The following is a 24,859-nucleotide window of genomic DNA, read 5'->3' as shown; positions in this document are numbered from 1 at the left end:
CCTCGCTCCTGCCTCTGCTGTCATACGTGTGCCCATGGGCGCTGCAATGTGACCTGCCCCCTCTTCCTGCGCCACCCTGGGGCTGGCACATGTGTTCAGCCCCACACACATGATCCCGCAGTCAGGAGGAGGCACCTGGCCCTTCCTTCCCTCCCTCCAGAGCTCCTTCTGCACTCCGACACCCTCACAGGGGGCAGGGGGGATGCCAAAGCTCTCCATGGGGACCCTGCCTCCCTCCCCAGGCTTCTCCTGCCTGGCACAGATGTGGCTTTCTAGGAAAGGTTTCCCCCTTCCCGCACTCTGTTCATTTCCCCCTTTTTCCTCTGCTTTTTCTCCCTCCTGGGGGTGAAGGGGTGTCAGGCTCCTGGGTGCTCAACATGCTCTGCTCTGCCGGTGATGCACTTCCCAAGCGGGAACCGCTGTGCGGCTCCGCTCCCGGGCGCCTGGAGAACACCCAAGGGGAGCCGAGCTCCGGACGGGATTGTCCCGCTCTGCCTGGGGGCTCTCCCGCCAGCTCCCAGCGGAGGGCAGCAGCTCCAGCCCCTTCCCAGAAGCCCTAGGATTTGTTTTGGATGTCTCCCTTTGGCCGATGCCTCTGCTCCCGGCCAGCCCAAGACGTGCTCCTGCAGGGCCCTGGAGAGCCAAGCCGCCGTGCTCGGGTCTGACCGCCTGATGGAGACCTTCATCCCCAGCAGCTCCTCTCCATCACTGGGCTGCCTCTCCAGGGATGCCGCCTGCTCTCCCAAATATACACACACACAGCGGGTTTCTGCAGCCCAGGATGGGCACCTGAGGTCTGGTGCTAAACCCCAAATGCACTGGATGGGCTCAGGGAGGACCAGTGTTTCCGGGGGGGGGGGGGGCTGCAGCAGGTTCCCCCCTCCTCCCAGGACATTTCATGGGCCTCCGGGAGCTTGCAGCAGTTCCTCACATGCAAAACCAGTGAAGCTGCCAATTACATATTGCAGACATCCCAGAATTACTGGGACAGTTTCACACACAAGCTGGGGTCTGGGGGATGTTCAGTTGCTGTCCTATGGGAAGCTGAATTTGGGGTTATTTTTAGATAAAGATTATAAATACCATGGTAAGAAGAGTTGATTTACATTGAGGGTTGTGTCTGCAGACGTGCCCTGTCCCTGCAAGTCCCAGTGCTCACTCCTGCAGCCACAGGAACCTGCTTTGAGCTGGGACACGGTGTCCCCAAGGCCACCTTCTCCCAAACACCAGGATCCATGGGCAGGGATTCTCCTGTGGACATGGCCATGAATATCTGGGGACCCCCAGCAGGAGCCACATGGCTCCCTGGAGCTGGCTTTGGGTGGGGAGAAACCTCTGCAAAGCCTCTCGTCCTCAGACCCCTGGAAGGAGAAAGGATGCGACTGCCTGGTATGAGATACAGCCCCTGGTCCAGAGCAGCCTCTCCCCAGCACGAGGTGCCCAGGGTGGACACCCTCCCACCATGGCATTTCGGTAAGATGCCCATCCCCTTTCCACCTACTTCCCAAGTGGAAGATGCCTGTGGGGCTGGAAAGGAACCTCCAATCCTGCCTGCTCCATCCTACCCCCATCCTCATCCTTACACTGTCCCCATCTCCATCCCATCCCAACTCCATCCCACCTCCATCCCCATCCCATCCCAACTCTATCCCACCTGCATCCCTATCCCATCCCAACTCCATCCCACCTGCATCCCCATCCCATCCCAACTCTATCCCACCTGCATCGCTATCCCATCCCAACTCCATCCCACCTGCATCCCCATTCCATCCCATCCTATCCCCACCCTCATCCTCATCTCTGTCATCATCTTATGCCCTTCCATCCCACCCCACTCTCACCTCCTCCCAGCCCGCTGGCCCTAGATGCATCCCCCTGCCCCATCCTCTCCGCAGGGCCTCATCCTGCACCCAGCTCCTGCTGGAGTTTGGGACAGCCTTGGGTTTGGACTGCTCTTTGGAAGGTGGTTGGGAAGGAGGGGTGTGCTCAGCCTGTCTGTGCAAATACATCTCCACCACCCGAGCACCTCCCCAGCTGCATTAACCCCTTGGTACCCAGAGTGCACAGGCACTGCTGAGGGGCTTGAACTGTGCGAAAACACAGGATTTGGGCACAATCTTCATTCTTTCCTGCAGAGACCATTAATGAGCAGTGGTGGGATGGGGAACCCAAGCAACAGCCAATGTTCAAATACGGGACTGGAAACAGGTGAAGGACAACTGCTGTCCTCGGGCTGGAGGCTCTGCACTGAGCACCCAGAGATGCTCCTGCTGACTTTTCCTCGTCGTTTGCAGGGACCGAGACTTTTCTTCAACTGTTTCTTTTTGTAAAAACTCATAATGCAACTTTTTTTTTTAATTAAAACAAAAGAAGAACGCAGACCCAACGCTATGGCCAGGCTGTGAGCCTGGCACCAGCCCAGCGACTGGAAATGAAGCAGGACCAGGCCAACCTTGTCATGGGGATATTAGTAAAAGTGAAGGCAGAAAAATCAAATGTGTTTTCATGGAAATTTCCATTTTTGAAGAAAAAAAAAAATAAAAGAAGGACTAAACTTGGATGCATTTATATAAATATGGAAATGAAAGCTGTTTCCCAAGCCTTGTCGCCGCCCCATGGCCAGCCCCGCTCTCCCGCTCCCTTTGGCATCAGTTCTCCCTTTGCAGTGCCTTGTTCCAGAGCCCCCAGCAGCCATCACCCCTTGCCCAGCTCCAGCTCAGCCTGCAGCAGTCTCCTGTTCTTCAGCAAAGCATTGCTTTATATTCAGCAACTGGTTGGCTTTGCCAGTGGGCACACTGATGGAGTGAATCCCATGGGACCGGGCTGGACGGTTGAGGTAGTTTGGGGATGTGCAGCATCCTCCTGGGGCTCACCTCCAATGGGGTGATGCTGCAGGGACTGGTCTCCATGGAGCAATGTGCTAAGGGAGCCAGGGATGGAGAAGGGGCTGATGAAGGAGCTGAGTTCCCCTCTGAAACCTCTCCTTAGGGATGCAGGGGGCCGACGGGATGGCACGGTGATGGGCGTGCATGGAGCACCTGGGACAGATGCACACACTGCCACGCTCCAGCTTCGCAAACTCCTTCTCATCTCTACAACAAGAGGTCTCCTCTATTCTGCCTCGCTGTCAGCTTTCTCTTTTTTTTTTCTCTTTGTTTCTATAGAAAATCCCAATTCCCCCAAATAATCCAAGCTAAGAGTAAGAAGGGGGGAAAAAATACAAATGTGTCATTGCATTCTCTTCCCATCCCCGTCCTCTCTCTCACACGCAGGGCTTGAAAGCACACTGAAAGGTATTCAGCGTGCACGCTGCCAATTGTCACATCTTTCAATGACAGATTTTAAATGAATGTTATTTTGCAAGGGAGAGAGAAAGGGGGGGGGGGTAAAAAAGAGGGGAAAAAAATAAAAAAGAAAGCCCACACTGCTCATCCAAGAGCTGACAAGTCCTAACGGGCCTCATTTTCCAGAGACAAAAATAACTATTTTCAAAATTCACAGCAGGGCCTTCGCCTACACACGCTGCACCAAGAGAAACCTGTGGGGAGAAATGTAAAACACATTGTGTAAATGGAAATGCACCATGCATCCCAAGTGCTTTTTGAGCTATTTACCCTCTTTCATCCTCGCCAGCTTCTCCTCCGAGCACACGTACGCATGCGCGGGGGGGCTCGGCACTGGTCCCGAGCTGCCGCAGGGGCTGGCTCCCCATGGCAGGGGGGTGATGATGGGGAGGTGTTTCCCAGTTCAGTGCTGGTGCTGATGGGAGAGTGGTGCCCATCTGCAGGGAGGGGGTGTGGTGTGGTGCTGGTAGGCAAGAGCTGTCCCTGTCCCCCTCCATGGCTTTGGGGTCCTGCAGCTAACGAGCAGCACATCAGCCTCTGCAGAGACCTTCTGGGGATGTTCCCTCTGCCCCAAGATCAGCAGTGGGGATGTGGGGATGGGGCTAACCCCAGCACAGGGAAGGGGTAGTTGGATGGATGGATGTGTGGGATGGATGGGGAGGAGCATGGGTGCATACAGCCGTGCACATGGTGATGGTAGAACCTGTGGATGGAAGGGTCTGCTGGGTGGCTGATCCATGTGAAATCCACCAGAACCTGTGACAAACCTGCCTCCCAAATGTGGGGTCATAGGGAACCATGTGTCCTCTAAGATCATCCAACCACATCTGCATGGGCCATAGTTCCTCACTGGGGCTGCTCCCGGTCCCCCAAGCCAGTGGAGGGGAGAAGGCATGGTTCCTCTAGCAGCAAGGCTGAGTCCAGCCATTGCAATCTCAGATCTGATGTCCATGGTCAGGAATCCATCCTTCCACAAAGAAGTACAACAGGGAAACACCATGGTCTTGGGTTTGGGGGAGCAAGAGCAAATGTAGCAGCCGCCTGGAAGCAGGCAGAGTCAGGAGCATGGATACACAAGGACAAGACGAGGGACAACCTGCAGGCAGAGCCACCCCAGGGTCTCATGCTTCCTCCTGCCATTGCAATGGTCAATATCAAAGCTTGTGATTGCCTGCAGAGTCCTTGGCAAAAGGGTCTCTCTCTTCGGAAGGGGCTCTGCATGGGCCAGCTCAGCTCAGCAGACTTGCACTACATCACCAAGGACCATGACTGAGCCCACATCACCCTTCCTTGCCCACCAGGACCACCTCCCTGCTGCCACTGGTCCAGCCAGAGAGGAGAAGTGTTTTGAGGTGAACCCTGGATTAAGGAAGAGTAAGAGACTGTTGTCCATCTTCATATCTGTCCCTCTCCCTCGCTCCCACCCCCTGGCACTGCCTTCCAGAGCTCCAGCCTGGCCAGGCTGGGTCAATGCTGGGGGAGTCTCCCATCAGATGCGGTTGGACATGAGCCTGGTGTTCAGCTTGCGGAAGAAAGACCGCAGCTTGCAGATCTTGCACTTCTTCTTCTTCTTGTTCCTGCTTTTCAGGGGCTCCCCACCACCTTCCCACTCCTCCCCATCATCCTCGCTGGCCCAAGGTCCCCAGGCACCGCCATTGAAGTCCGGGTGTGCTCGGGGGTTCTCCGCAGGGTACCGCACTGGGATGGCCGTCCGGTTGTAGTGCACCAGCCTCATCAGGAGGGTCCTGACCACGTCTGGGCGCTGGTCCGAGAGGTCGTAGCGCTCATAGGGGTCAGCGGTGATGTTGAAGAGCCACACGGACTTCCTCAGGCCATTGGTGAGACGCTCCAGGTTCCACCAGCTCCCTGGGAAGTTGGTCAGGGTCTGTGGGGGGATCCAGTCGCTGTATCCCGGGTCACCTGTGAGAAGCTTCCACTCCCCGACGCGGATGGAGGCCTGCACGGCCGTGTTCCAGATACCAAAGCCATCCTCCAAGGAGCCATACTTGGCGTGGTTGTACAGGGGGTCAATGTTGTGCAGGATTTCAGTTCGTGGCGACTCCTTGCCCTCACTGATGGCAGGCCACACGTTGTATCCATCCAAGCCTGGCACGTTGCTCAGGTTGCCCCTGGCCAGGCTGACCAGAGTCGGGTACCAGTCTGTGATGTGAACCAGTGCCCAGCTGGTCCGGCGCTTGCGCTTGATGAGGGGACTATGGACAAAACCGATGCCACGAACTCCTCCTTCCCAGTACGTCCCTTTGCGGCCCCGTAGTGGCCAGTTGCTTCCCCCAGAGAAGGTCTGCCCACCGTTGTCGGTGGAGAACACAATCACACTATTGTCATAATAACCATACTTCTTGAGGGCCCAAGTGATGTTCTTCACCGCCTCATCCATGCACGTCACCATGGCAGCGTACTTGCGGCGGGCAACATTGCCCATGGAGCGGTAGCGGTAGATGTACTCCTTGGGGGACTGCAGAGGCGTGTGGACCGCTTGGAAGGCCACATAGATGAAGATGGGCTCCTTGGGGCTGTGGGATGCCAGGATCTTGCTGACGCGCTGGGCATAGAGGAAGGTGGAGTATTTCCCACTCTGGTCCCAAGCCACGTCCTCCCCTTCGTGCAGGTCGTAGCCACAGACACCCGGTCCATCACAGTTGTCATAGGTGTAATAGTCCACATTGCCCGTCAGGGAGCCCAGGAAGGTGTCGAAGCCCCGGCGGGTGGGCAGGCACTCCTTCTTGTAGAAGCCAAGGTGCCACTTGCCCACCATATGTGTGGAGTAGCCGGCTTCCTGCAGCTTCTGTGGCAGGGTGACCTGGTCGAGGGGCAGGCAGTTGGGCTGCCGAGGGCGGATGATGGAGTGCTGCAGCCCTGTGTGGATCTGGTACCTGCCAGGGAAGAGCCAGGAGGAACCAATGGTGACAGGGAGCAGCTCTGAGTGGGAATGAGATGGCATTTTATGTGCTGGAGACCCCAAATGTATACAGATCTCCATGTCACCCAAGGCAGCCCTGTAGAGCAAGCTCCACACCAGAGACCTGGAGGTCCTGATCTATTCAATGATACTAAAAGCAGATGCAAAAACAAGAGAGGGGCTGAGCAGACATCTCAAAAGCACACTGGGCTGCCCCACCAGGATGCCACCAGCAGTTATCCCTGCTGCTGCCTGCCCATGGAGGGTGGCTGGGCTCTGTCAGGGCTGGGCAGCACAAGCAAGAGTTGTGCAGCAATTCCTGTGGGTTTGCAGTGCCATATCCATAGGCACTTCCTACGGTGAGTGTTGAGTTCCCAGGGCTGCTCCAGAGTAAGCCCCTTCTGTCCTAGGAGGCAGAACGTCCCAGGGTAAGGGGAGATTTGACTGTGTGCTATGGGAGAGGGCAATGGACCAGCAACCAGCAGGCCCTCGATAATGCAGCACTGAACACACAAGTGGGAAATACACAGTCCAAGGGACTCACAGATGCAGGGGAGAATGATCCTTCAACCCCATAGCCCAGCAGCAAATCCCCAAGGACCAGTGTGACAGCAGCATGGGACAGCCTGGGGATGCAGCTCCTTGCCTGGCACTGCAGGACCTCATGGCCAGAGACCACCTTTACCCAAAGTGACACCCTCTACCCAATAGCATCTGCATTTTTGGCCTTGCCATGTGCTACTATCTCCCACGAGAAAATCAGCTGTTTACTCATGAAGCCTTCTAAGGAAAGCCAGCAAGATGCCTTCTCTGGAGGTTCTCCATCATCTGCCAATACACGGGGCCATCTGCCTAGCAGTGAGCTGGGGTTAAGCTCCTCAGAGCTAAGGAAGGGACAGGAGGAGGGACACAAGTGGGATGTGAGCCTTACCTGCCAGTTATGAGCTGGCTCCGGGACGGGGTGCAGATGGGCTGGATGTAGTAGTTCTCCAGCTTAACCCCCTCGGCCGCCAGCCTGTCCAGCGTCGGTGTCTGGATATCAGAGCCGTGGTACCCAACATCGTGATAGCCCTGGTCATCAGTCAGAATGAAGATGATGTGGGGTGGCCTGGAAAAGGTGGGGGGCAGCACTTTCTCCATGGGGTCCATGGCCACGTCGGCCACCAAACTGGGCTTCATCCAGTCCCAGGATAAATAGCCAAAGCTGAGCAGGCTGACGAGCGAGAAGCCCGTGAGGGCATAGACGGCCATCCCGGAGCACGCCTGCGAAGGGAGCTACTGTCCCAGCATCGTCTGGGAGCCACAGAAACAGGAGATATCCCGGTCCTGCAGGGGAGCCCCCCAGGTTATGGGATGATCCCCGCACCCCCTGCAGCTGGTTTAGCGGGAGCAGCTCCCAGGAAGGCACACTCTGGAGCACACAAAGAGCTTTAATCCGCCGGGGCTGGGTTGCCTTCAGTCAAAAGAAAATAACCCTCGCGCCGCTCCAATCAAACCCATCTGCGCGGCAGGACGGGCTCCTCGCCGTGATCCCCAAGCATCCCGAGCGCTGCAAACACTTCCTGCCCGCCTGGCGTTCTCTCGCTGCTGTTACTGCTTTATAAAGGACCCCATTAAAACCTCGCTGGAGGAAGTAGCTGGCGTCTCCTCTGCTATCCCGACACGATGCGATGATCCTTTCCTTTCAACTCCTGCGGAAGAGGGTGCTAAAGTTCAAGCCCAGGGGTACCGAGCGCTCCTCCGAGCTCTCCCAGGGAAGGAAAGCCGTCCCACTCCTTTACCCAACCTCCGCTGCAAAACACTGAGTCCCAACATCTGTCTGGGACGTGGGCTAAGCCGCCAGGTTTATGGGGAGCCGCAGGCTCGGCCCCTCCCAGCTCAGCAGCTCCAGGAAAAAGCTGGGAAGCTCCAGAGAGTGCAGGGTCCTAAGCGTGGTGTTCCCTGAGCCACCAACCCTGCCCTCCCTGCTTGCCCTGAGATGTGTGACCATGGCACGGGTGGGATGCTCAGCCCAAGCCCCGCAGCATCCAGACAGGAGCGGGAAGGGCTGTGTCCCTGGGGCGGATTGCAGGGGCCAGAATCACCAAACAAATAAATCCAATCCCCATCCAAATAAATCCTGGGCAAGGGGAAGCTGCTAAAACTTGTTGGGACACCCCCAGTGTTGAATCAAAGCACCCAGGGGCATGCAGAGCGCTACAGAGTGGGCTGGGTGCTCCTGCACCCATTTTCCAAGTGGGGAAACTGAGGCAGAGAGGGGCCGTTCATACTGGCCATGGCCACAGCCAGCCAGGGGCAGGGTTTGGTGTGCACTAGGTCCCTCTGTCAACGCAGGGCACTGCTCTGAGCCTGGGGGCTCAGGATGGGGAGCAGGGGGGCGAGAGGCAGGGATGGGTGGCTGCTCCTTCCCTGCTGGCAGCAGCCCCGGCTCACTGGAAGGAGCACGGCAGGGCTGGGTTGAGCCTTTCAGTGAGGTTTGATTAATCCCTGGGGCTTCATCACTCATTTCTTACGCCTGCTTCTCTTCTCCCTTCTCCTCGCTCCTTCCCACCACTCGCCTGCCTCCCTCACGTCTCCCTCTTCTCCCCTGACAGCGTTAAACAGTTCCCTCCTCTTGGCAAAATCTGGACCTGACTGAATAGGAAGAGAGGTAGTTTGCGATCCCCAGCTGCTGGGTCCTGTTATTCCTCCATGGTTCCCAATGGGTCCCTGCTACCCAGGGAGACCCCTCTGTGCCCCCCTTCAAGGGGCTGTAGGGCTCCCTGAGCATCCCAGTCTGTGGCCCCACAGACATGGCTCCATGCAAACCTTGGGGCAGAGACAGAGTTATCACCATGGTTTATAATCACAGCTCTTTCCAAATACATAAATAATAGTCAGTTTGGGTGAACAGCACAGATTAGAGAGGAAACTGGAGATGTCAGGGCTGAGATGAGGCAGAGAAAGTGTGTTTGAAGCAGCACAGACCACAGATGAGCTGTGTCTTGTTCGGCATGGGAAGGGAGGTGCAGGACGGGGGCAGCAGAAGGGATTCTCTGGCCACAGAAGTGGGGCTGGAGCCCACCTCCAAGGAGAAAGAGCAGAGCTGAGCACCTCCTGGGTCCTGGATCTGCATGGAAATCGATGCAGGGTCCGAGCTGGTCCCAGGTCTGGGAGCAAAGAGCAGGGTTAACTCAGCTCAGGGCTTTCCCAAGGGCCAGATGGTGAATCAGTAGTGAGTTTGGTGGCACTGACCCTGCTCTGAAGGGTTGGGGCAGCCAGCTGGGTCCCAGCACATAGACACCTCCCAGGAAGGGGATGATGGGTTCTCCTCCAAGGCATGATAAGAAGGTAAAAAGCATCAAATGGCACATGGAAATGCTTTCGCTCCCAGGAACAATGGGGTGCAAAGGGACTCTCAAATCCGTGTCCCTGAAATCATCTGGTGGGGAGGCAGGAGGTGGCAGGGAAGAGGAGGAGGAGGAAGAGGAAGAAATGACAACCCTTTCCTGGGTCAGGACGATTCAAGCCAGCCACATGGCTGCTCTGTGGGTGATTAATGCATCCCAAGGTCTAGGGATGGAAAAAGGCCTGCCGCCTCCCTCCCCACTGCTCTTCATTCCAGGCAGTCACTCGTCCAGCCTTGCTCAAAGATGTCTCATGAGCCAGGAGCTTCCTTGGAGAGCTCCAGCACGTTGCACAACAGGGAGGTTTCCCCTGGCAGCCAGCCTGGCCATGGATGCTGAGCCAGCCGGCAGACCCTGCCTGCTTCAGTCCTGCATCTGCCCAGGCGAGGACAGCCCCGCTCCTCCCCATACACCAGCTGCTGACACAGAAGACACTGAACCTCACTCCCAGCCTGACCCATGGCGGTTTTATTGGTTCAAGGGGATGGGGAGTCCCATCTGGGGAGCTGGGTGCTGGTTACAGACCCAGCAGTGGCTCTGTGGGCAGAGCATCACCCACCTCACCCCAACCCAGCTTCCCCATCCCAGAGTATCACCTACTGCACCCCAGTCAAGTCTCACAGCATCACCCACTGCACCCCAACTGAGCTTCCTCATCCCAGAGCATTACCCACTGCACCCCAGCCAAGCTTCCCCATCCCACAGCATCACCCACTGCACCCCAACCCAGCACTTCCACATATCCGCAAACCCTTCCCAGCTAGAAGCAAGCCCCCTGTTCCAAGAAATCACACAGCAGATGGGATAAACCCATCAGCCAAAGCCCAAAATGCCCTTTTTGATGCATTTCAACCTGGTGACATGACCCACAAGCAGCAAACCCTGACCACTGCCTGGTCCCTGCGTGTCCCTGCAGCTGGCAGAGCTCCCCACATTCGCACAGCTGGTTCTTTAACCAAATATTTGAATATTCCCTTTTTTTTATTTCATTAATTTCATGTGGCCTGGGGCAAGAACGAAAACAAACACAGCCCTTCCTGCTTGTTTCTCCCCACTGCCCCCCGGCTCCGGCCGCACTTGTGTTTTGGCTCTGAAAGCACTCGCTCCAAGCGGGGTTATGCAAACAGGCTCCACATATTTCTCAGCGCCTGCGATGTGCCACGAGGCCACACAGCAGAGTTTCAAACCAAGCTTCAAATCTTCTACTTCTTTTTTTCCCCTTATTTCCCCCCCTTTTCTTTATTTTTTAACCCTTCCAGGGGCTGGAGCCCCTTCAGCCCTCAATGCTGCCTTTCTCTCTCCATCAATGGGGCATTATGGCAGGGGAATTATTGAAAGCAGAACTCCCAGGCTTTACAATGGGAGCTCTGTGCAAGGCAAATATTGCACAATCTGTTTGCACGGTGCCCTTCCCCCTCACGCTTTGGCCTCAGGCCTGTCGAAATGGACCTTAAAAATAAGAAATATGAAAGGGTTTTAATAAGTCCCCTCTCTCCTTCTTCAGAGCAAGACATTTGACCTAACGGGGCATTGGGGAGCCAAGCCCGGCCTCGAGAAAACACAGCACGTCGCTCTCGCCTCTCAGATGTTTAAGGGTTTCCGCTCTCCCCGGCCAACGTGTGATGCATTTACTTTTTTATTGGCACGATGAAAGAGCCCAGGCAAGTCTGGAAAAGAAGGGAGCAGTCCCAGGAATGGTGAGAGCTTGTTATTTTGTCTAGAAGGTGGGGAAGAAGGGCTCAGAGGAGGGAGAGGCAAGGAGATGCATGGGGAAGGAAGGAGGCTCGAGGCATCGATGGTCCCAAGCTGGAGGTGAACGTCTCTCTATTGACTTTGGGAGCCTCCAAGAGGTCCCAGTCTTCATGCCCTTGGACTAGGGATGGATCATGGTTCTATCCTGGTCTTCTCTCTGCCATGAGCACTCTGCTCCCCTGATGTCTTTCTTGTGACCATCTCCCCTCCCTGGTGCACAACAGGCAGGCAGCACTTCTGCCAGGCAGTGCCAGGACCTGTTTCCTCCCTGACATCCCCTAAAAATCACATTTTCCCACTCCAGGACCTCATTTTCCCCACTCCGAGCCCAGCACCTCCCTGCCTCTGGCCACAATGGACCCTGTGGGGAGAAGATGATTTTGTAGCAGCAACCATTGAGGCGAGACCTCAACCAGATTACAGGGATGGGGCTTGGATTGGGGGAACTCAGAGGTTTCTGAACACACCATAATGTTCTTTCTGGAAGCTGGAGCCAAGGGAGGAGAAAAGAGCAAATGTGCATTGGTTCCTGCTTATGCAACCCTCATGATCGTTAAAGGAATGAGGAGCACTGCAGCAGCAGCCATGGCATTGGTTGCCAAAGCCCCAGGGTAGCACATTATGGGGGCAGAGAGGAGAGCATCAGCCGTGGCTCTGTCAAGGGCTCAGCAGCACTGCTGGATGTTGCTCTTGGAGCCAAACAGCCTCTTTTTTTCAATACCCTGCCCGTATTTCATTGCCATTTGCGCAGTTGAAAATAATCATCATCATCAAAATGCACTTAGAAGCCGTAGCACAATATTAGAGTCTTTTCTAATGTAAACCATAGCCTCTAACAACACATGTTGGGCTTGGCGAGGATTTGTTCCCAATCAAAACACTGCAGCTCGCCTTCCTCCTTTCCCAGTCTCCCAGCACTAGTGAAATATGAAATAAAATCCCTAAATTAGAGCAGTTCGGCTCTTTAGTTAAGGAATTTTTCTTCCAGTTTTGGTCACTGAGGATACATCTCAATGATTCTGCAAATTCTGCCATGAAATGGCTTCAACACCTTCCTGCTCGTGTTTGATTTTCCTCCTTCCCCTTCAATCAGGAGACTTCAGTCCATCGGCTCCCCTTCCTCCATCTGATATTCCTCCCCTCGCCGTTCCCCACTTCCCGGGAAACTGCAGCTCGCCGCCTTCTCCTCTCCTCTCTCTAACGACTGGCGTGCTTGCTTGGAAGAGCTGGAAAGGAGCCCATGGGTTTGGCACCGCTCCTTTCTTCCCATGCCTTATGGCAAGCTTTCCACATCGCCTGGGTGCTCTCCCTCCTCATCCTGCTCCCCCTTCCCAAGCCCAAAATCCACACCCCTGGAATCAAGGCGCATCCCACTGCAGCTTCCCAGCAGAGCCCTGCTGCTCGCGTGATGGATTGAGAGTTCCCAGTTGATGTGAGTCAGGGATGTGTTGGGACATGGATCCCCACAGGATGTGGGGAGAACGTAGGGGAAGCAACCTCAGCCTGGCTTTGCAAGCAGGACAGGCTGGAGGTGAGGAACCTGCCTGTGTGATAGAGAGCACACTGGGCAGGTGGATTTGCGCTGAATCCCATTGGGCTCTCATGGCTCAGGATCCTGATATTGCTCTGCCTCAACACACGTCTCTTCCAGAAGGACTGACCTTTGCTAAGGTCTCCTGGCCTCAATGGACTGGCTATCTCTGAAGCAGAGGAGTAGGTCCCAAGACAGCGGAAGGAAGGATTTAAGCATTTAGCATAGCTGGTTTCTGGCAGCGATACTCTGTGACCCTAACATCAGCTTCCCCAGCTTATTGATTTTGGACTCCCCACCTTCATTCCTGACATGATTTATCATGGGATACACAGAAACTCCTCAATCCTCAAAGCATGCAAGATGCTCGCATCTCCTGCAGCCTTGCCTGGGCTTGGGAAGAAAGAGCAATTCTTCCCAGCACCGGTGTCAAACATTCCTCCATCCCATAGCCACACCAGGCTGAACACTGGTGCCTTTGGCAGAGCCAAGGGCTGTTCACCCTCACCACGAGATAAGCTCCATCACTAACCCTAGGAAGGCAGCTCTCCTAGAAGCAGCAATGGCAGGCAGGGACCCATGGACCAGGCACACTGCTGGGTCCATAGGAGCAGCCCCATCACCTCTACCTCCTCTTAACACCCAACCAGGGTACTGGCTCCCCTCCCAAGCCACAGCATGGGACCAGCCACCCACTCCCCAGGGCTGGGCAGCCTCCTGTCTCCTGTCTGCTCTTAGCTCCCATCTCCCATTTCAGGTGCAACCTCTTCAAAGGCAGCAGTGGGTTTTGGCTGGCAGGAGATGTGATGGCCAGGATGCCTGCCCAGAGCCCCAAGCCAAGGCATGGAGGAGGGGGATGAAGCCGGCACTCCCCGGCTTGGCTCAGGTACTGGCTCCAGACAAGGAACCCTTTCTCGCCGGGGGAGCTGCAGCAGGGCAGGGCAGGATGCTCTGAGCTCCCTGCTTGTTTATAGCCCTGGTTCAGAGCAAAGAAAACACACCTGCCTGTGCCAGCCGTGCTCCCACCTGCACCACAGCAGGGGGAACAGCCGCATGTGTACCCAGGATGTGCTCCCTTCGCATCCCAGGGGCTGCTTCTCCCCAGGGCACGGGTGCTGCCACCCTCTCTAAAGGTCTCTGCTCTGCTGAGCACAGGCTGGGGAGCAGTTCAGAACAGGCAGAGCCCAATTAGACATCGCATTACTTAATACAAAAGGTATCAATAATCCAGCAGGAGAGATGAGAGCTCTTTTCTCGCTGAGGATGCCAAGAGCACAAATTGCCTTCTTGTAAGAGAAAGGCTTAATTTCCATAGAACATGACAGATTAAAGCACGAGTGGGTGAGTCCACTCTATTATTCATCAGCCTTCACTGCTAACAGGAGAGGGTGTGCTGCCTCCTCTGAAGTTTCTTCGAAGGCCCAGGGTGCCCACATTTTATATGGGTAGAAAGCAAGGTATGAATGGATGGAGCTTTGAATGCTCAGCGTTTGCATTCCCCTCTGCCCTGGGATTTTATGCATCAGCCTTGTCACTGCTATTGCTTCCCAAGATGAGTCAAACCAGACAGTCCTTGTTTAAACCCAGAGACCAGTCTGACTTCTGGACCTGAACCAGAAGAGAAGAGGTCCAGGATAGCCGTGCTGCTGCATCAGTCATGCCCAAAGCATACCAGAGCTTCCTTTCCTAGTTGTGCAATGAGTTCCATCAGCAGAGAAATCTAGGATTAAACTTTGGAGCTTGAATACCTCCCTTTTGAACAGGAAAAAGAGCAAAAGGAAAAGAAATCCCAGTTTCTGTCAGCTGGATTTAGTGGGGAGCACAGTGGAGTAGTTCACTTGAATGAAAAACTCCAGAAGTGATTCTCTGGGGGCAGCACATTGCATTTGCAGCTCTACTCTGCAGTGAGACTGATACATGGAAATAACTCCATTCCAAAGCAGAGGGGCCTGGAGCAGCCTCCTCCTGGAGCTGTGGGTTGGCATGAGCTGTATTTACTCCAGCGCAGGCAGCTGTAAGCCCACCAGATTGAGCAAAGAAATGGGGGTTACCCAAACAGAAAGCACCAAACCCAGCTCTGGGGGACCCTGCAAGGAAACATGGGCAGCAAGGAGGAAAATTGAGGGGAAGGGGCTGGAAGCAAAGTCCCGGGATGGTGCTGGGAGCTGGATCTGAGCCACAGCATGTGCACAGGGAGTCCTGTTGCACGCAAGGATGGCAGATAAATGTGCTCCAGACACCAGATCTGGAACGCCATCTCCCTGTTTCAAGCCCACCCCTTTTACCATCAAGGGTTTTCTGCTCTCAGTCGCAGGCATAACTTACAGGGTGGCTGTTGGGTGGCTATACCTATATCAGTGCTGCAGAGGGTGATTCATGATTAGCTGCAGTAATCCAGAAGCTATACAAAATCACTAATAATAGGTCTTCAAAACCGACATTTTAGTCAAGGTAAGAAATGACTGGAGCAAAATCCAATCATGCTTCGCTAAAACTATAAATGGAAAGGTATAACCCATATTCAGCTCCCCTAAACACCCAGCTAAACGAAAGCAGGGGTGTAGATCAGCCCCAGGAACCAAGCCAAAGCACGGTCGGGATCCCGCCCTGGATGAAGCTGATTCTCAAACAGGCTGAAAGCAGCTCCCAGTGCACCGGGTGCCACAGGACTGGCTTAAATCCAGGATGAGGAGAGGGATTTGGGAAGGGGGAAGCATGAACACGGATTATGGAGCTGCCCTGGCAGCACGTGACGGGCCGCAGGAGCCGAGGCTCCAGCTGCAGGGATGCGGATGTGGGGCCCAGCAGGGTTCATGGTCCTGCCGAACACCACTGATTTAGCGCTGCCGTGCGATCCGATGCACAGTTGCTAGGTGACCAGAGCACAGGGCTGCAAGGTCCAGCCTCTCAGCATCACATCCCTGGTACGCATCAGGATGTGGCTCCGTGTCAAGGAGCAGCAAGGCAAATACAGAGCTTGTGCAGGGGGATTCTGGAGAGGCCACCTGGGTCCACACAGTCCTGTCCCACAGCCCTACATCCCTATGGGCAGGGAGGGCACAAAGCTTTCCCCAGCCACAGGTCCCAAAACTTCCTTTCCCTTGCAGTTCCCACACTCCTCCTGTCTCCAAATGCTTGCTTACCCTGTTGGGAAATCTCTTCTCACCCTGCCTGACTTGCACTGTTTCATCTGCCTACGGATCGGGTAAGCTGACAAAATGTGCTGAACACACCAAACGGAGCCTGTTCCCTCCACCCGCTCCCTGCCGCTGGCTCATCCAAACCAGCGCCGCCGCGGCCAAGGCCTCCAAAATCTCCTTTGCCATCGACACTGCAGCAGAGCGTGGCGTTTGCACGGCCAAAGACAACAAGAAATTTGCAGGGATTTTTGTGGTATTAAGGGCAGCTTAGAGACTGAAGCCCAAGGCAGATTCGCTGTCACAAGATTCACTGAGAACTGTAACATTCAGCATTGCAGCCGGCTTTATTCCATGGTTCTGGCTTGGGAAGTGGCAGCAAATGTTTCTGCCTGTTGCTGTGGGACTGTAGATAGTGTGGGATGAGCTGTTCCCCACCAAACCCCATGGTTTCAGCATAGCCAGCCCCTCTTTCATACCACTCTTCCCAAGGGAAGCGATGTTTTCACCCTCCTGCCTCGGAGAGGTCTTCACAGCGAGTCCCGGGTGGGTGAGGAAAGGTGGGGTTTAACCTCATGGAAGCTCCAGGGAGCCTGGAAGAGAAGGAGTCTTTCTTACTTTTTTCCTTACCAAATCATCCGGTGTTTCAGACTGACCACTTAAATGAAACCAGACTGTTAAGTCCAAGCGATTACTCATAAGCAGCTTCCAATTACTTCTAATGTTTAAAGAGAAAATAGAAGAACCTCCTTGGGGTATAAACTCAGGGCAGAAGCTGCAGCTGCAAGAAGAGAGCCTGTGTTACCTGGACACACACCCTCCTTCACATCACACTGCATGGCCGCATCCCAGCATCCCACATCCCTGGTCCCCTGAAGCACACAGGGGTCTTTCTATCAAGAGCAGCATAAGAAACAGATGGGAGTGAGGGGATCTGCAAATACACATCCCAATATACATGCACTGGTGCACACAGATGCTCCTGCAATAGCATCAGGGGTGAAATGAAGTCATGCTCCATGGGAAAACAGGGCTAGGCAGCCCATCAGGGCCAGGGAGGCACGGCCAGCTCCCTCCACAGCCTGCTCCCATCAGCAGATAAGATCAGAGGTTGGCAGAGCCACCCTCCTGTCTGGTGCACTGCAGGCTCTTCCCATCCCAGCAACAGATGAAGTTACATGGGAGCTGGCTGGAGCTCACGGTCGGTTTTGTTGTCAAGCTCACACCACCACTGTCCAGGCCTCGTGGGATAAGAAGAGGTATCCAAGATTCCAGCTTGGATACCTCCCAGAACACTTGAATCTCCTGTCTCGGGCAGTGCCTTGGGCTGCTGTTCAGGAACACGGGCTGTCCCTCTCAAAGCAAAACTGCAAAGAATGTCTAGCAAGAAGCCCACACAGTGTTCCAGGGGGATGCTGCAGCTTCCAGGGAGGCAGGCGGAGAGTGCAGAGGCAGCGAGGACCACTGCTTTTCCCCAGGGAAGGGCACAGGGCTGGGAGCTGCAACAGATTCCCCACGGGGGCAAAAGACATGGCCGGAGCAGGAGCATCCTCCCTGCTCAGTACTACTTCCACGTGGTGCAGATGCTCTGGGAGCAGTTACTTACTGGACAGTTACTGAGCAGTGCTCCAAAATTACTCCGAAATGGGGGCTTCACATTAGACCGCCAATGGGGATCAAAGGCAAGGTTTTTTTCCCTGCCTGCTACAGTGATTTTGGGGAGCTTCCCCCTCTTTTGGCAACAGGAATGGTTTGTCAATGCCACCACTGATGCTAACTAAAGCCAGGTGAAAATAAAGTCCCCTGCTCCTCAGTACCAGCATCCCATTTGTAGCCAGCATCTCTCCCATCTAGGACTTCAGCAAGGACTTCCCAAGAGCCTCTGGTTGCCAAGCCTGGCTTGGTCTCCAAGAGGCCCTGCTGTCCTCTGCCAGCCAGGGACATCTCTGGGTCTGTCCATGGCCACCACAGCACAGGATGGGACTTTGTCACCCTCTTGTGGCTTACAAGGGCCGGCAGCCTTGCTGTGGCTTTGAGGGGCCACATCCAGGACCTCTGCTCCAGGGAAGGCAGGGGAGTGCCTTCAGCCTGCTCCTTGCTCCAGCATCCCTGCTTTGGCTGTTTGCTCCCGGGGCTTCAGGAAGGCTGCTCCTGGAGGATGAGCTCTCCCGCTTCTTTGCACTGTGAATCACTCATTTCAAGAGCTAATTCTTGCCCATCTGGTTCAATACTGGCCAAGGAAGAGCTTCTCTCAATCCGGACGCCCCTGCTCCCCCCACGCTCCCAGCAAGCCACTGAAAGCATCTGCGAGTCATTCAGATGGGGCTGCTTCAAGGCACTCCCTCCTTCCCAGTTTAGGTGCTGGAAATCTCCTACCCAATTCCCAAAGCAGCCAAATCTCCGCTAGGAAATTAAGCCACACCAGCCTCGAAGACAGAGGGAGATTCATTCAGCTTTATCTGAAAGCCATTTCAAGTATGTCCAGATTCCTAATGAAACATGGATAAAACCCCGGAGATTAATGACAGTGTAGGGCTTTTTTTGGATAATGTTTTTTTTCTGTTTCCAAGAGAAGCACATATATATGTGCTTTGGTGGAATCTCTGAATAGCTGCATACATGCTTTGGCAGAAAAGCCAACTTAAATCCCTGTACTGCAATAACCCTCGAGCAAGATAAGGCAAGAATCTGTTTGCAATTCCCATGTACTGTTGTCATACACAGATTAACAGGCATCTCTGGCTGCGCTGTCCCCTTGGCAAGGCCAGGAGAACAGGGACTAACATTGCTGCAAGAGCCCATCTCTGCTGTCTGCACCAGCGCAGATCCAATCCCGGTCCTCTCCCGTGTTATTTCATAGAATCACAGAATGGTTTGGGTTGGAAAGGACCTTAAAGCTCATACAGTTCCAAACCCCCTGCCATGGGCAGGGACACCTCACACTAGACCATGACATCCAAGGCTCTGTCCAACCTGGCCTTGAACGCTGCCAGGAATGAAGCATTTACCACTTCTTTTGGCAACCTGCTCCAGTGCCTCACCACCCTCACAGTAAAGAACTTCTTACTTCTACAGAAGCACATGTGTACGTGTTGTTCCTGCATGAAACTCGAGCTATTCTGGTACACCAAAGTCACACTAAACCGGAGAATGTGGCTGGAGCCAGCGTGGGGCTGCATCCCACTTGAGCAGAGGCAGAGTGTTCCACAGCCTGCCCGGAAAGCCAAAGACAAGACAATTTTGGGTACCAGGAGCACAAGCTCTGTATCCTGCCCACTCCTCATCTGGCAGGGAGCAGGGTGGTCAGGTAATGGCTCAAGGGTGGTTCTCCCAGTGCCTCAGAGGACATCCTTGTGCTGGGAGGAGTGGGGCATCACTGCTCTCCTTGAGTCAGCTCACACACCACTCATGTGCTATATCACCTCACAGCAAAATCCCCCATCAGGAGAGGGAAAGCCACCTCAAAACAGACCCAAAAGGAGGGATGTCCAGCAGGATTTGCCTGTGCTGGGTTGTGGCTGCCTCTCTTGTGCAGGGCTCAGGCTGGCTCGGCACTCATGTTCATGGAGGATGAGGATGCTGTAAGCAGGGCCATCACCCCAGCCCCAGCTCCTCATGCCACAAGCATCAAGAAGGTCTGGCGCCACTACAGCACGATGCAAAGCTCATGCTGGATGTGCACATGCAGGTCTTCCTTGCCTTCAGACTGAGCCCTGCCCAAACAAGGGTAGACTTTTGGTGGGTCCCACGTCCTGAGGCAAAACACCTAACAAATGGGCCCTCCATGATTGCAAATAGCACTAATGCACCTGGCATCTGTCCACTCCCTTTAACTACTGTGGCTTTCTCCATAAGCAGTGAAAGCAATCACTGTAAGAACAACTCTAAAGCTCTCACTGAGATGTGCTAAACGAAATAAGCACATATAAAGAGCCTATTACTGGTGCTCTCCTTGTGCCCACCAGGCTTGTTCAGGCACAAGGGGACCAGGGGCAGTAACGTACAAACCAGAAACCATCAGAAAGAAAGAGGTCTTCCTTATTTTTTCTTCTTTTTTTTCCCTGTTTTCAGATCACTGCATCTCCACCATCAGCACATGGCTGAGCCCACACCAGGATGGGTGACAGGGCAGGGAAGTGGGACACACAGCGATGCTCCTCACAGCGAACTCTCCCTGGGTGACCCATTCTGTTAGTTCATCAGCTTACTGCTGAGAAACAAGGGCTTGTTCATCCTCTCTCAGGCTTATCCTGGGACACTGAACCAGGAGAAAGGGTTTTGCTTTGGTCAGAATTGAGCTGAGAAAGCGCAGGATGCTGGAAGGGCGCAAGACATAGCACAGGTTCACAGTATGACCCTGGTGTGAGCAGCCTCTTCCCACTCCCTCTTTCCCCTCCTTTTCCTGCTGCACTGCTTTTGACTTATTAAAGCAGCAAAGGATGCCTGATGGGAGAAAAGTAATACCTCAGACCTACGGCTTCATGAATGCAGACATAACCCCTTCCCTCTCCTCCCAGGTACAGCTGCTGGAATCTGGATAAACACAGCGGAGCTGTTGTGGCTGTTGGTGTTGGCTGTGCTACGCCATGAGCCTGCCAGGCCTTTTAACAGGGATATGCTTGCAAATGAGAGCAAGAGCCTGGGGGACAGCAGGGCTGGGATGGGGGTTGATTCATAACAGCCCTTCTGCTCACTGCATCCATGTATGTTAGAGTTACAACCAAAAAAACAGAGGAATTAAACGGCTTAATGCTCCTGTGCCAGCACTGAGTAACTGCCACGGCAGTAGACACAAGCAGTTAGACGTAGCAGATATACACTTCCAATCGAGACTGTTAAGCATATTGCAACCAAATTTTAATGTCACGTCTTCTGCTCGTTGGAGTTCTCAAATCTGTTCTTTCAGCTACTGAAATTAAAAGGCTGCTTTATATTCTGCAGGCTTAGAGGTGACTTTTCCCCCCACGATTATTGAGTTTGAAGCTGAGAGGGCTGGCTCGCTGCGAGGTTCAGTGATGGAGCTGTTGGGATGTGTGTATTTTATTACTACTTTTTTAATTCCTGAGCTGTTCCTTCTCATCTGGCAGCAAGCTGCCAGCAAGTGAGTCAATATTATCCAACTCCTGCCTGATGGCTTAGATGAAACGGTTGGATCACCTCAAGCAAAGCCCTGTCAGCAAGCGGCTACATCACAGAAACCCACCTCAACCTTGGCTCTGTGGATCCATCCCAGCTGCGGGGCAAAGGATGAAGCACAGGGACACAGCCCAGCTTCCCAGAGGGACCACGGGCTAAGCTGGAGGTGGTGGGGAGGGCTGGGCTGTGCTGGGTTGGGTTCTCTCAACCCTGTTCTTCCACCTTGTGTGGAAAGCCTATAAACACAACATGGGAATGGAGCGTGATTTATAACCCCCACGGCCCCAAAGGCACCATGGACCAGATGTTTCAAAGCTGGCTGCTGGTTCCACCACTGATAAAGCAATAATGCACTTTGGGCTCAGTTTTGCCTCCAAAATGAGGCTGGTTTATTAATTAATAACACCCAGGTCCTGGGGGGCACCTGCTGGGGTGATCCCTCAGCAACCCAACATGGATTAGCAAAGCTGCAGGCACAAAGATGCCCAAGCGAGGCCGAGCTGCAGCAGGGCCATGTACACAAAACAATGCCATGATTCATCCGAGATTGCCATAACCCATCGAGTTTCATCAGGATGCTGTGGCATTTAAAATGGCATTTCCTCCCATCTGCTGCGCATTAGCAGACAAAGAAAAAGGAGGAGGGGGAGAGAACAGCAAAACAAAGGGGGGGGGGGAGAAAGAAAAAAGCCGGGATTCCTGAGTCAGACTGTTCCCAAAGCAGCTCCTTGTCCTTGTAAAGCCCCAGCCCACCCCAACGGGCTGAGGGCACTGAAACTGGCGCTGCACAGTTCTGCCCCCAGCGCTGCCCAGGGCCTGGCTGCAGCCCAGGACCTGCTCCCCAGGCTGTGGTGAGTGGTGCTGCTGTCAGAGTGACCCAAAGCCCTGCAGAGCAGCACCCGGCGGCCCTCCCTCTGCACCCCGAGCTGCCAAGCAGGGGCTACAGTGAACAACCCCCCCAGCTAATCCCTGTGCTGGCTTGATCTTTCCTTGGTCATTTCTTCTTCTCCATCCTCCTTAGATTTCTCTTCTGTTCCATTCCATTCTGTTCCCTTTCCCTTCAAAATGAGAACTCCTTCCTCTGTCCTTATGTCTCCTTTCAGTGCTCCCCCTCTTCTCTCTCTGTGCTGTGCTCCCACCTCCAGTCCTCACCATCCCTTAACACCCTCCATCTCCATCTATCTCTTGCACTCCCCCTGCCCTGACCCATCCCCATCTCCTGCGATACTCTCGTCTCCGTCCCCAAGGGTGTTTTTCAAGAGGGAGAGTGCAGGGGACTTGAGCAAGGAAATTCATCTCAGCCTCTGAACTGGGCCAGGAAGATTATCCTCCTAAACATGGATTGCACATTGAGCCAACAATCTGACTCATGAGACTTATCAGAGTTACTGCTGGAGGCAACAAGGGTCCTGTCCCTGACCACCCATCCCACCCCTCGGCTGTGGAGCCAAGGCAGAGGGAGCAGCATCCCTGTGGCTCTGCCTGATATCAGCAGCCATGAAAACTTACGGAGGGACAAATGCATTCAAGTGAAGCCTGCAGAGCAGCAACACATCCCTGCAGGCCCAGGGGTCCAGCAGATGTGCCTGGAGGCTGTCAGCTCCCACTGGAGGCAGGACAGCGCTCTCCAGCCTGCAAGCACGCTCCCTGACCCCGGGCTTGGCCCGGACACAAGCACTCATTCAGAACGGAATAGGTGTGGACGAGGCTGACCCCAAGCCATAACCAAGGAACATGTGAAAGCGGCAGCGAGCAAAGCTCTCAGCTTGTAGAGCTGAGGGCAGGGATGGGGCTGTGTGGTTCTGAGCAGACAGAGCTCAGCTGGCTCCTCAATTACAGCTGCTTTATCCCCTGTCTGGATCTGAAACAGCTTCCTGCAATCCCTCCGTGACTCAGTGTCTTGGCATGGAGAAGGCATACCCGAGAGGCTAGCTTCTGAAACCCACCGGGGACGTTCCACCTTCCTAAAATAAAGAGTGGGCAAAACAGTTTCGACCTCCCTCCAAAAAACGCACACACACACAAATCCCTCCTTAGTGCATGCATGTTGCTGGGTCTCAGCTGGGGTAGGTTTTCCTATTTATAATCCTGCAGCTGTTTGCGGACTGAATAGCTCTATTTATTATTTGGCATGTTTACCAACCGCCTCAAATACCTTCGCTACCTGTAATTGTGGTGCAGCGTACATACTATTTGTGTTCAGATTTCTTCATTCAAGTGGGTTGCGTTACTCCCAGGCCCCACGCTGCGGTTTGCTGAGGGTATTCATGGTTCCAGGGGACGAGGCTTTGGACTCAAGTGACCCTAAACTGTAGTGGACCTGTGAAGAGATACCTGGGGGGGAAATGGAGTCAAGTTTTCAAGACATTTGTCCATGATGCTCAGGGCTTTGAGATATTCAATTTGGTTTTCATAAGAGCAGTTCTCCTGAATGCGTCTTCTCCCATCTATGCTCATCCAAGTTTTTCCCTTCCATATTTTACTGAAACTGGTCAAAACCAAACCATTTATGCTTTCTAGTGCACATGAGTTCTGAGCCAACGGAGAGGAGAGGCCTTGAAATGCAGCAGAGCAGGGGCTTGTTGGTATTCTAATGTCCGGGGAACTAATGCACCCCATTTCCCCAGGCACCCTGCAGAGCATCTTCCCTTGGCACAGAGAATGGAGAGCCCTGGAAAAGCTGTCCTGGCAAAACACTTCCAACCCGGGCCCAGGGCACCGCTACCATGGACTTTGCTCCCCTCTCCTGTAAAGTGAGCTGAGGGATCTGCCTGTGTTGTCCTACCCTGAGAGCTGTCGGGATGTTCTCACCCTCCTTCGTCACCCTGCTGGCATCTCGACGGCTTGCTGCTCTGGTGACCTGCCACCCTCCAGCCTTCCTCCCACCCACCCTCCATTCAGACCAAGAGAAACAGCACTGCTGCACTTCTCTGCACCACACAGGGATCCTTTAACTGTGTGACATTTGTCTGGAGAGCTCCATTGCTCAGGAAGGACCCTCTGCTTCTTTTTAGCTGAGGTCTGGGCAGCACCTCCTGTAATCACAAGGATCCTGGTGGCAAAAGGCGGAGACAGGAACTGGGTTTTAATAAAGCAAACCGAGGGGTTCCCGGAGGTATAAAACCATTCCAAACTGCACCAAAGTACATCTAAATCTGTCCATCCCCATGTCTGCAGCAGGCTGCGCCCTTTGTGGACCAAGGAGGCTGAATCTCCACCCAATCTCACTATCAGAGGCCAGCTTCTGCAAGAGGCACCCACCCTTCACTGCTCTGTCCCAGGCTGCTTTACCTGGCTCTTCCCCTTGGGTTAGGAGATCCAGGTCTCCAAACCAGGCCTTGCACCTTGGGTCGTCTCAGAGCATCAGCAGTCACCCTGGGACACAGCCCCAGGCCAGCCACCCTGCTGTGGCGTGTGCTGGAGCCGCATGAACACCGAGCATCAATGAGTGCTTGTGCCAGCCCCAGCCAGGGATGTGATTCATTTCACAGGAGCTGTAAAGCTGCCACCCGGGCAGTGGCTCTGCAGCTCTGGGTGATGCCGGTCTCAAAGGCACAAGAGCCAGCTGGAGCCGGGCCAGGTTTATATTTAATCTTGCCTATAAATACAAATAAAGGGCCTGTATCTCAGCGAGCGATGGGCGCACCATGGAC

The 24,859-nt window shown here is 54.3% G+C and overlaps 1 protein-coding gene and 1 long non-coding RNA gene across 3 annotated transcripts; one reads left to right on the top strand and one right to left on the bottom strand.

Annotated features, from left to right (window-relative positions):
* Nucleotides 1-884: 884 nt before the first annotated feature.
* Nucleotides 885-2,558, top strand: LOC133271101 (uncharacterized). Its single transcript, XR_009743999.1, has 2 exons — nt 885-1,473; nt 2,295-2,558. It is a non-coding gene; the product is annotated as an uncharacterized LOC133271101 (long non-coding RNA).
* Nucleotides 2,551-8,208, bottom strand: ARSI (arylsulfatase family member I). 2 transcript variants are annotated; one of them, XR_009743998.1, is made up of 3 exons: nt 7,196-8,208; nt 4,112-6,238; nt 2,551-3,538 (listed from the first exon to the last, which is right to left on the bottom strand). XR_009743998.1 is itself a non-coding variant. In XM_061456894.1 (2 exons), the coding sequence occupies exons 1-2, from the start codon at nt 7,513-7,515 to the stop codon at nt 4,834-4,836; spliced, it is 1,725 nt and encodes a 574-aa protein (XP_061312878.1). In that variant the 5' UTR covers nt 7,516-8,208; the 3' UTR covers nt 2,551-4,833. The 2 variants fall into 2 exon arrangements, 1 of the variants encoding a protein (XP_061312878.1); XM_061456894.1 differs by having other exon boundaries at nt 2,551-6,238.
* Between the last annotated feature and the right edge of the window lie 16,651 nt (nt 8,209-24,859).

This window comes from Pezoporus flaviventris, unplaced genomic scaffold (assembly GCF_033815535.1).
Source record: "Pezoporus flaviventris isolate CSIRO_AGI_PZ_B2104156 unplaced genomic scaffold, CSIRO_AGI_Pfla_v1 ptg000023l, whole genome shotgun sequence".
Lineage (NCBI taxonomy): Eukaryota > Metazoa > Chordata > Aves > Psittaciformes > Psittacidae > Pezoporus > Pezoporus flaviventris.
This window is presented reverse-complemented; position numbering and strand designations above follow the sequence as displayed.